Genomic DNA, 12,195 nt, shown 5'->3' with positions numbered 1-12,195 from the left:
CAGTTGCTGGTCTGTTATACGAACTCGAGCGAGCTGGCGGGCCTCCTCCGCACGTTGGAGGTATCCTTGGACGTCGGCGTTGAGGTCGCCGTCTTCTACGTGCGGAAGCATGGCGTCGAACATTGTAGTCGGCCGTCTTCTGTAGACGAACTCGAACGGTGTCATCTGCGTGGTTTCTTGGATAGCCGTGTTGTACGCAAACGTGACGTACGGGAGGACTTCGTCCCACGTCTTATGTTCAACGTCGACGTACATAGACAGCATATCCGCGATTGTCTTGTTCAGCCGTTCCGTTAGTCCGTTCGTTTGGGGGTGGTACGCCGTCGTTCTTCGGTGATCTGTGTTGCTGTAGCGTAAGATTCCTTGCATGAGCTCCGCAGTGAAGGTCGTTCCGCGGTCCGTGATTATGACCTCAGGGGCTCCATGTCGCAGCACGATTTGGTTAATAAAGAACTTTGCAACTTCTTGTGCAGTTACCCTAGGATGAGCGGTGGTCTCTGCGTAGCGCGTCATGTAGTCTGTCGCTACGACAATCCATTTGTTCGTGGATCGGGATGTAGGGAACGGGCCCAGAAGGTCCATTCCGATCTGTTGGAAGGGCCTCGTTGGGACGGTGATCGGCTGCAGAAGTCCGGCGGGTCTCGTCGGTGGTGTTTTTCGTCGCTGGCAGCCACGGCAGCTCCGGACGTAGTGGGTGACATCGGATGTAAGGCGGGGCCAGAAGTATTTCGCCTTGATTTTCGTAATCGTGCGAGATGTTCCGAGATGTCCGGAAGACGGGTCGTCGTGGCACGCTTCCAAAATTTCGTCATGGAGGTCTGCGGGGATGACAAGTAGATAATTCGTTCTCGTTCCGGGGTTGAAATTCTTTTTCACTAGGATGGAGTTTTTGAGGCTAAATGCTGGTAAGTTGCGCTTGAGCGCCCTAGGCACGGCAACGTTGCGTCCTTCGAGGTAGTCGATCATGGCGCGGAGGTCAGGGTCGGCACGCTGCTGGGCGGCTAGGTCACTCTCTCTCACGACTCCGAAGAACGCGCTGTCTTCATTGGAGTCCTGTGGTGGTGGGTCGACGGGGGCACGGGACAGGCAGTCGGCGTCGGAGTGTTTCCTGCCGGATTTGTAGAATATTGTAACGTCGAACTCTTGCAGGCGCAAGCTCCACCGCCCAAGACGGCCAGAGGGGTCCTTCAAATTGGCGAGCCAACACAGCGCATGATGGTCTGCCACAACCTTAAACGGTCTACCATAGATGTATGGGCGAAATATTGAAATGGCCCATATGATAGCCAGGCACTCTTTCTCGGAGGCAGAGTAGTTTCTCTCCTCCTTTGACTAACCACGGCTTGCATAGGCGATTAACTTTTCGTAACCGCTTTGCTTTTGGACGAGGACGGCACCCAAACCGATATCACTGGCGTCCGTGTGCATTTCCATTTCGGCGTTTTCGTCGAAATGAGCGAGCACGGGCGGGTTTTGCAGGCGTTGTTGCAGCTCGCAGAATGCCTTTTCTTGGTCGTTTTGCCAGCTGAAAGGGGTGCTTTCTTTCGTCAGGCGCGTGAGTGGCTCTGCAATGTGTGCGAAGTTTATGACGAAGCGCCGGTAGTATGCGCACAGTCCGACAAACCTTCGCACACCCTTCTTATCTTTCGGCCTTGGGAAGTTCGCAATGGCTGATGTTTTGGCCGGGTCAGGTAGGACTCCCGCGGCGTTCACGACATGACCCAAGAACTTGAGTTCCTCGTATGCGAAACGGCACTGCTCAGGCTTCAGCATTAGCCCGACGTACGAATGGCCTAGAGTACAGATTCCAACCTTGTGAGGTGTTCGTCGAAAGTCCGGGCGAATACGACAACGTCGTCGAGGTATACGAGGCAAGTGTGCCACTTCATGCCTGCTAGCACAGTGTCCATGACTCTCTGAAACGTTGCGGGCGCCGTGCACAGCCCAAACGGCATCACCTTGAACTCGTATAGACCGTCCGGGGTTATAAATGCAGTCTTCTCTCGGTCTCTCTCATCCACTTCAATTTGCCAGTAGCCGGTCTTCAGATTCATGGATGAAAAGTACTTGGCGTGGCAGAGGTGGTCGAGGGCGTCGTCGATTCGTGGCAGGAGGTACACGTCCTTTTTGGTGATTTTGTTTAGTCTCCGGTAGTCAACGCAGAATCTTAAAGTGCCATCTTTTTTCTTCACGAGTACAACCGGCGCAGCCCACACACTTTTCGATGGCTGTATTATGTCGTCGCTGAGCATGTCATCTACTTGAGTCCAGATGGCTGCGCGTTCGTGTGAAGAAACGCGGTACGGTGACTGTCTGGTACGTCGGGCTCCATCTTCGGTCATTATCCGGTGCTTCGCCAAAGGTGTCTGACGTAACTTCGCGTTCGAGGAAAAACACTCGCTGTAGCGACGGAGCAACTCCAGTAATCTGTCCCGATTTTCTTGCGACAGCGCCGGGTTCACGTCGAAAGGATGTGCAGCCTGGAAGCATCTGCACGTGCGCGTTCAAAGGTGGCGACCACGATCACTTGACTCGCTTCTTGCGTTTCTTCGAGGAACGCAATCGCAGTGCCCTCGTTTAGATGCCGGTACTCCTCGGTGAAATTGGTGACGAAAACGTAGGATCTGCGTTGCTTAAACCGCGCAATGCCTCTTGCGACAGACACACCGCGGTCTAGAAGCAACCTTTGGTCAGTCTCCACGACAGCGTCGACGTCAGGAGCAGCACTTTCACAATAGACAGCGATCATCAAGCTTGCGTGGGGTGGCAGAGTGACGTGATCGTCGGCGATCCTTACAGCAGCACGGTGTCCGAGGTTCGGCTGCGGCGTCTTGGAGTGATCGGAAGAAAACGTTATCGACCTGGTCTGCAGATCAATTATTGCTCCATTGTCCGTCAAAAAGTCCATTCCGAGAATTACGTCGTGGGAGCAGTTAGGCAAAATGACGAACTCCGAAGGGTACGTAGTGCCGTCTATGGTGACGCGCGATGTGCACATTCCACTTGGGGTCACGAGGTGGCCTCCTGCTGTGCGTATGTGCGGACCGTTCCATATGGTCGTAACTTTCTTTAGCTTGGACGCGAATGACCCGCTCATGACCGAGTAGTCGGCTCCCGTGTCGATGAGGGCGACTACGTCAAGGCCGTCGATAGACAACTTGATGTCGGATGCCGCTTTCCTCGAATTTCGGGTGCGTCGGGGCGTCGTATCGCGGCTTGCGCGTGTTGATGGTCGGGCACTATGCGTCGTCATCGTCGTCTTCTCACCGGCAGGCTTCGTCATTTCGGGTACGCGTCGCGCAGCGTAGCTGTCGTCGTTTTAGGGGGTCTCGTCATGGTGTCGTCGGGTCGTCGGGATGAGGGCATGTCGTGAATCACGGTCTTGCGTCGTTGGAGGGTTTTCATTTTCTCGCCGTTGTGCAACTTCACCTCCAGAAGTTGCTGCTTTTAGTTTCCCCTTCGTGGGCTGGGGGACCTTCCACGGGCGAAGTCAGCATTTCTGCGACGGTTGGGGGATTGGTACGGGTAGGGCGACGGCGAACGGTTGAAACGGGATGGTCCACGGCTGGTGTTTGACAGGTATTCTTCGATCTCAAATGGGCGCTGGCCGGCTCGCGGGCGGGGTGCGTCGACGGAGAACCCACGCAAACCCAGCCTCTTGTACGGCCAGCGGCGGTAGACGTGGTCGGCCTCTCCGCAGTGGTAGCACAGCGGACGATTATCTGGCGTTCGCCACAACTCGGTCTTCCTGGGCGCCTGGTTTCGGGTTACAGGGGGTCGGGCGGGTGACATTGGGCGGCGGTACGGCGGGGCCTCTTGATGACGGGTTGGGACGGGTCGGGGTCGACGAGCAGCAGCGGAGTAGGTCATCGCTTGTGGTTCGCACGATGCTTCCGATGGCGTGGAATTCTCCAGTGCTTGCTGAACCTCCTCGCGGACGACGTCACTGAGGGAGGCGACTTGGGGCTGCGGCGTTGCTGGGAACAATTTCCTCAGTTCCTCGCGAACGACAGCGCGGATGGTCTCCCGCAAGTCTTCCGTCGCCAATCCAGGGGCGTTTACCGGGTTCACCGAAAGGGTGTTGAGTGGTCTATCGTATTGCCGCGAACGCATATCCAAGGTCCTCTCGATCATCGAAGCCTCGGCGACGAACTCAGCGACGGTCTTAGGGGGGTTGCGGATGAGTCCAGCGAAGAGCTCTTGTTTAACTCCCCACATCAGAAAGCGCACCTTCTTCTCTTCTGCCATTTCGGGGTCAGCTCTCTGGAACAGCATCTTCATCTCCTCAGCGAACAGTACAACACCTTCGTTAGGGTGTTGCATTCGCGTCTCCAACAAAAGGGCGGCTCGTTCTTTCCGCACAACTGTAGCGAATGTTTTGAGGAATTCGCTCCTAAAGACAGTCCAGTCGGTTAGGAAGCCTTCATGGTTCTCAAACCATGTTCGAGCTGCATCCTCCAAATAGAAGAAGACATGACGAAACGTTTCTTCGTCATCCCACCTGTTAAAGATACGGATGCGCTCCAGCTTCTCCAGCCACTCTTCCGGGTCTTCACCAGGAGATCCTCGGAATGATGGGGGCTCACGAGGTTGTTGCAGAACGACGGGAGGGTTGGTAGCGCTGGTCATGGTGCCTGCGTTGATCATCGCCCCGCCGCGGTGGTCTAGTGGCTAAGGTACTCGGCTGCTGACCCGCAGGGCGCGGGTTCGAATCCCGGCTGCGGCGGCTGCATTTCCGATGGAGGCGGAAATGTTGTAGGCCCGTGTGCTCAGATTTGGGTGCACGTTAAAGAACCCCAGGTGGTCTAAATTTCCGGAGTCCTCCACTACGGCGTCTCTCATAATCATATAGTGGTTTTGGGACGTTAAACCCCACATATCAATCAATCATCATCTGCGTTGTCCATCATGGTTTTTACGTCTTCTTTCCTTTTTTTATCCGGGAGCAGTTCAAACTCTGGCTGAAGGCCTTGCTGTCGGCGGCTGACACGAGTTGGGCGTGCTTGTCGTGTTGGGCTTGCTTGTCGGCTTGGTCATGGCTTAGGGTTCATGGACCCCGCACCTCCACCAGATGTCACGCAGCAAAGGACGACACAGTTGTCTGCAAAGAAAGCAAGTTTATTGAAGCGAACCTGTGCTCCCCTAACAACTGAAAGAATACACAGGCGGCGAAGCAGCGGCCGGCAAAACGATGGGCACGCAAGTGAGCGTCGGCGATCGATTGTCGCGGCATCGGCTGTGCGGAAGTTTATATCCCTCGGCGCGAGGGTTTCTCGAATAGTCGAATTGTATCGAGAACGCCGTGATAGCGTTTGTTCGAAACGCTGTTCGTTTGGAACGCTAGAAGCGATGTTAGATAGCGTTTGTTCGAAACGCTGTGATAGCGTTTGTTCGAAACGCTGTGAAAACAGTGATAGCACAGGCCGGCGCAGCCAGGCCGAAAAAACAAAACACAAATAAACAAACCCAATGCATGGTTCGCGGCAATATTTGTACTGAAAAGTTAGAGGCGTCGTCGCGTTTCGACACATTTACACTTGGAAGAATTCTTTTATAGCTGTTGTCCGAGATATCCTTCCGTAAATTTTATTGTGCTTAGCGTGATTACGCACGCACGACAGTCAGCACTGGCGCGAAGCGCCTCCCTGATAGGCCGCGGCAGTGGCCGGCGTCGTTTATTCTGACAATGGGTCAAAGATGATATCGTTTACTTTTTACTACCGGCTGGTGATAGGAAGCTATATGACTGTCCATCACATCAAGGACGAACATTGCGCCGATCTTCACGGCCCTGCATGCGCAATCGTGCAATTCACAATTAAACCTTGCCTCGGAATATCTTGGTGCACAGACAGGCTAGAAGAATATTGTCGTGTAACTGTGTTGCCTCCAATTTTTCAATACAAATATGGCCGCTTGCTGCAGTTATTAAAAAGTTAATTATTAAATCTTAGTTAATTGTGCACTGACAGTCACCGTTGTCTCGATTTGTGTCCCCCTGGATACACAAACCATCGGCAAAAGTGGTTGTGATGTTCTTCCCCGTGCTGAATTTTAAGAAAACCATAAAACTTAACATTGAACACCCGGTATAGCGGGGCCATAAAGGCCATTCCTTAAGCTGTTCTTTTGTGTGGAGGAGCCTAAACGCATCGTGGCTTAACAATGAGAACGCACTGGACAAGCTCTTCCGAAGGATTGCCGTCTCTGTCTAACCTATATGTGACAACTACAAAGTAACTATACTGGTGAATAGGCCAAGTGCTTTCCACTATGGTAAAAGCACTGTACTGTAAACAATGCGAAAAGAAGTTTATGTGTAAGTATCCCAGCTTAAAGACTAGCTTTTTTGGCGCGGTTTCAAAAAGAAGCACCGTTGTTCTCAATTTATCAGCGCAGCCAGTGCCGCATGCACTATGCTACTTAATTGAGCGTCGTGCAAGGATCTGTTGTGCACACGTCCTCAGCCATCTTGCCCACCTTCGCTTGAAAGTGTAGATGCGGCAGAAGCTATACCCATAGCAGATTACATGGTGTTGCAAATGTCGGTTATAGTAACGCGGGGACCGCAGTGTTTCATGGGTGGTTTTCACCAAAACTTTTTACGCTATAGTATCTTTGAAAACATGATCCCGTACAGCACGGCGTGCGTCACTAAAAAAACCTTTTCAAAAATTTAGAAGATTCACGATACCGAATGTTCTTGACACACATTGACTGTGTAACTTCAAAAGGCAGAACCCTTTAGGCAGTCGACGAAACAGTGAGCGATACGCTGTCAATATTTAATGAAAGGGATCCCGGGAACACGTGGCCTGGAGCGCTCTGGCCGCTGATGGCAGCGCGTTTTAGCGGGAGCGAAAGCAACCGCAACTTCTTTTCGCATCATCTTTAAGACAGCAAAAGAACCAGACTTCGGTGATATAAAACCAGAGGCAAGATTTCAGCCTTCTGCCCCTTCACGGTGAGAACCGCCTTCGGATGGTATCGTCTTGAAGGGGGAGGAAGCTGTCAGACCTCAGAAAGTCTGAAGTTCCACCCATCACCGAACGGGGGCGAATAATCGGCAGCTAAAGAAGAACCATAGTGGCTTCGTTCAAATCTGCCCTCGGGGCCGCCAAAATATCCGCAAAAGGCATCATAGTAGGCTCAAAATTTGAAGCGGTGAGAGCCCCCATTTTGGGAAAAAATGCTCTTTTCTACACAATTGAAGGGTAACATTCGAATTCCGTGTCGCGCATAGCATTTCTGAGCACTAAATTTGTTTAGCGATCACGGTGCTATCTGAGCTCTACTATAGATTCTCTTATCCGTGACGAAGCGGAAAACATGTGCTGCCGCTTTTTGGCGGAGGCAGCGGGCGCCAGATGCGCAGTTAGTTTTCATCCCATGATTGGCGTGGTGATTGGCGTTCCGTTTACTTTTTAGAATTTTTTATTCGCTTCTGTAAGTCCCTCCAGTTGCTGTAGGTATAGTATCTGTACTGCGGTATGGTGCCGCAAGAACTGTCATACCGGCAAAGGCTTCGATTTCTGCATGTTCCACGGCGATGACAGGTAGATTATTTTTGCCAATACGTGCATATTTGTTATTTAGTGATGGAGATTTCACCCTGTGGCCTTTTCACTACTATCAGTGGTGTGTATTTGTGTACTACGTATTTTTGCACTGATCCTGCACGTGTTCGAATGCTAGCACTTCTCTCGACTTTCGCGCCACCGTGATTTCCTTGCGAAAAACCCAACTTTCTTGTGCCCTCAGCTTGACCGCCCTATCTGGTAATGCAGTAACACGTGGAGATGTTAAGCCATGCTCGGCGGAAGCAGGAGCTGTAATTCGAAGCTTTCAGTGAAGCACCTCATGATGATTTCTATGAATGTTTTGTAATTATAGTTTTTATAAAAACGAGACACGCTTTTCTGTTCGTTTTGCCTCTTAAAACGAAGGCGTGACGTTTGTGAGTATCTGATAATGGTGCTAACACGATAAATGTATTACTTTTTTATTTAAACATGATTGTTGGTTTGCTGTCAATAAATAATATGGTTCCCTGTACACACTCATGTATTGTTTTTACTGAGGCCAGCTGTCGAGTATGCCTTTCACCCGGCCGCGGTGGTCAAGGGGCTAAGGTATACTTGGCTGCTGACCCGCAGGTCGCGGGATCCAATCTCGGCTGCAGCAGCTGCATTTCCGATGGAAGCGGAAACGTAGTAGGCCCGTGTGCTCAGATTTGGGCGCACGTTAAAGAAGCCCAGGTGGTCGTGATTTCCGGAGCTCTCCACTACGTCATCTCTTATAATCATATGGTGGCTTTGGGACGTTAAAGCCCATATATCAAGTATGCCTTTCGGTTCCATGTAACCTTTGCACGCACAGGTGTTGTGTTATGAAGGTCGCTTTAGTGTGCTGTTGGACGTACCGACACGCTTAAATAAAGCGGGCGAAAGATAACGAGACACCCCTAGCCCTGCATTAATCCCGCACTCTTTCGTCCACCTCTGTTGAAAAAGGATAGCCGTAGAACAAAGAAGCGGCCAAGGTAACCACGTAGATGCATACACGCCCAGTACGGAATAGAAAAGACGGCCGGAGGGCCGGCCATTTGGTGTTTTTCCTACCTAAAAAAACTCAAAACAACGAATTCTTCCTGTTTACGCAGCGCCACCTATTGGGTGCCCTCCACAGTTTTATGCGCTACCGCATGGTTGGTGCTTACGAGAAACGACGATGTCGACGGAGTGCTTGTGGCCCATAGGCGTGATGCAGGTGTACCGACCCGAGTCGTCCTTCTTGGCATGATAAATGGAGAGCCGGTACTCGAGTTGGGAATCCCTGCCAGGTTCCGTGGTCCAGCCTGTTGGCGAAAGTCGTAGGGAAGTTCATTATTGGTCAAGACCTATGCGTGCCAATTTTTTTACTTAAGGATTAACTGTATTGAGTGCAAATTTTGAGAACATCTGGCTCAAACAATAGTCACCACAGCTAGATTCTATAGTAAACGTGATGTACTTGTATTGCGAGCTCAATCACACTTTCAATCAGTTGTCACTGTAGATGGAGACATCTTTTCAAGCGTATCTGTTGTTGTGGCATCAAACCATCCCTTATGTACGCGAGGCGGATCAGTGCAACCCTTATTTTTTAAAGACGCGCACCTCGTTGTCTGCGTCACACAGTATTTCTTTTCTGTGATAACAATTAAAAGAGGAGTGATTGCTACCTTTTCCTGATGAAAGCTACTTACTAAAGTTTGGTTATAACTTAGTAGATAAATTGAAATGAAGTTCTTCAAGGACCGCTAGGCATACTCTAAAAAAGAGCAATACAAGAGTGGCGACCACTTCATATAGGTATAGAGGGTGTTGCAAAAAATGCACCCATGATAATATTGAAAAATATCAGGGAAAGGAAGTACCTGTGTGCTAACTTCGGTGATCTCTTAATTGTGCCAGAAGGCGTGTTCAAATATGTACGAACGTTACTTACGGAAATAATTATAACTGACTAATTTAGTGAAACCAAAACTGACGCACTTCCCAGCGCATCTACTATTCATTTCAAAAACGCCCTAGGTGACGACACTGTTTCTCTTTCATCGGATGAGGAGAATAAATGAGCGTCGATAAGTGGTCATACAGTGGGACGACGCTGCCACGACACGAAGTATGTAGATTGACAGCTGATAACAGCGATAGGAACAGAGTCGTCCCTGAGGGCGTTTTTGAAGTGAATTGTATATGCACTGGGAAACGCGTTGGTTTCGGTTTCACCTGCGAAATTAGCCAGGTTTCATAACCTCTCGGTGATTACCAATGGCCGCGTTTCAAAATTTCAAAGTTGCAACGGAATATTCGCAGGAAGCACTTGAATTTGCCAATCGGACTCGATTACTTATTTCCACTGGTCAAAAAACCACCATATCATTATGAGACACGCCCTAGTTGAAGGCTCCGGAAATTTCAACCACCTGAAGGTTCCTTAACGTGAGCACACGGGTCTACAGCATTTTCGCCTCTATCGAAAATACAGCCGCCGCAGCCGGTATTTGATCCCGCGAACTGCGGGTCAGCACCCGAGCTTCCACTTGGCCACTGCAGCAGGGTGCACTTCAGGTATAATTCTTCATCGTAGTCAGCCACTGCATAAAACATTTGCACAAAATGCCTTGCAAGTGTGAAGCGGAACAGCGCTTCTCCGAAGAATGACGAAGGATAGCATAGCGAATGTGAGCCTACTACACAAAAGTTATAATTTTTGCAGTGTGTACTCAGCAGTGTGCTTGTAGTGGACGTAGTGAGAATAGGGCTTGGTTTGTTGGTTCTCGAACGCACAAGTAGCTGGTCGTGCTTGCTCTAGGGTTTTGGCCTAAGTTTGTGTAGTGGCTGTGGTTTCTTTGTCTTTGTCAGGTGTTCTTACAGTGCTTTTACAGCTAAGTAAGCGCTTTTAGCGCTAGCAAGAGCACTCAGATGCCGTTTTCTTCACCTGGACCAGGAGCTTTTCTCTGGTCTGCTTCACTTCTGCCACAGGAGATACCAGTGGATCAGTTTCTGCGCAACGGCATTCCCGCAGTTCCTGTGGACCTCGGCCCTTGCAATGACGGCTTCATTCGGATGAAGAATCCGAAAGTGGTCTAGGCGGAGCTTAGAGCTGCGACGTCTCACTTCCACAGCATCGCAGAGGTCCGCTAGTTCGGCAGACGTGGTAATCTATGTTTTTCATCTGATCAGCTCTGTGTCCAGGACCTACTGAAGTGCTCGAGTTTCACGACCAGTCCGGTGAGCGACATTATTCCTCCGCATCTGGCATGTGTGAAAGGGATTGTTCGAGCTGTGGATGTTAAGTTGGCCCCGTCTGAGGTATTAGAGATGTTGGCCATGACTGGTGCTATCTTCATTTGTAGGTGTGCACGACTGGTAGAGAAAGAGAAGATCCCGACTGAGTCGGTAATTGTAACCTTTGCTGGAACGAATCTCCCAAGCGAAATCAAGGCATGACCACTAATATACAGAGTGGAACCACTATCACCGTGACCACTCCAGTGTACGTAAGTGCTGGCGATACGGTCACACTATTGAAGGATGCAGGTCAGAACTCATATGCCGGGTGTGTGGTGACAACCACAAAACAAATGACTGCGAAGCTAAAGAAGAGAAATGTTGTCTCTGCAACGAACAACACTGTGCAGATAGCCCTGATTGCCCAGCTAAGGCTCGAGAATTACAAATTCTTTAAATTATAGGGCCTAGGGGCGGTTATCGACAAAATCCATAGAGGAAATACAGGCCAGAACTCAGGGGTATGCCAGTGTTGCAGCATGGCGTATCTCGAAAATGAATGGGTCGATTTCCTTAAATATCACGGAGGTCACAGAAAAGGCTCTAGAAAAAGCCATGGAACGACTGGCTTCTAACCTTTGTGATTCTCTATCTAAAATTTTGGCTTACCAGATGACTCGCCTATTTGGTGCAACAGGAGAGCCAGGCCTAGTATCCCGACATGTTGAGAGTTCACGACCAATAATTGACGGTGAATCTGAAACTGCGCCATCGTATTATCCGTCTGCAGGAGCCTCTGCAATAGGCGTCCACAGCCAAAATGAGGAATTTGAAACCGCACCATCGTATTCTCCGTCTGCGACACCCTCTCCAGTAGATAAGTGAGGACAAAGATGCAGATACAATGGATTCAGATGATATAGATTTGGACCCTAGGTCCCTGAAGCGATCTATATCTCCTCTGTCAAGGAAAACTAGCTCACCAAAACAGACAAAGAACAAAAAGTATCTGAAGGAACAGGAGAGCCTTTCAAAGAGAGATTTCTTGAAAGAAAGCATTCTAGATAAAGCTGTAGCGGAAGCAGCTCTTTCGAAACCATAGGGTCGCTTAAGATTCTCCATTGGAATTGTCGATCAATTTATTCTGCATCTACGGATTTGGTATACCTGACTTCTAAATTGGCTCCTGATATAACATTACAAGAGACATGGTTATCTGTACACAATTTGTTCCAGTTAAATAACTTCCAGTCTTTTTGACTAGACCGTTCATCAAGAGGTGGGGGTCTAGCTTTCTTTATTAATGATAGAATTAGTATAAAAGTTAAATGTTCATACAAACATATGTCGCCAGAATGCGAAGTTTCGGCAGTAGACGTTACATTACCCAACTGCAGTCCTTTCACCATAGTTATGT

At 49.9% G+C, this 12,195-nt stretch overlaps 1 protein-coding gene across 2 annotated transcripts in view; it reads right to left on the bottom strand.

The window, feature by feature from the left end:
* The window catches only part of LOC119187743 (Hig-anchoring scaffold protein), a 632,807-nt gene that overhangs the window by 24,044 nt on the left and 596,568 nt on the right, over nucleotides 1-12,195 (bottom strand). For both annotated transcript variants that reach the window (XM_075878863.1, XM_075878864.1), the window contains one exon: nucleotides 8,720-8,857. In XM_075878863.1, coding sequence (XP_075734978.1) covers nucleotides 8,720-8,857 — 138 coding nt within the window. The remainder of the gene's footprint in view (nucleotides 1-8,719; nucleotides 8,858-12,195) is intronic.

Source organism: Rhipicephalus microplus, chromosome X (genome assembly GCF_043290135.1).
Source record: "Rhipicephalus microplus isolate Deutch F79 chromosome X, USDA_Rmic, whole genome shotgun sequence".
Lineage (NCBI taxonomy): Eukaryota > Metazoa > Arthropoda > Arachnida > Ixodida > Ixodidae > Rhipicephalus > Rhipicephalus microplus.
The sequence above is the reverse complement of the archived record's forward strand: the minus strand, read 5'-3'. Positions and strand labels throughout refer to the sequence as shown.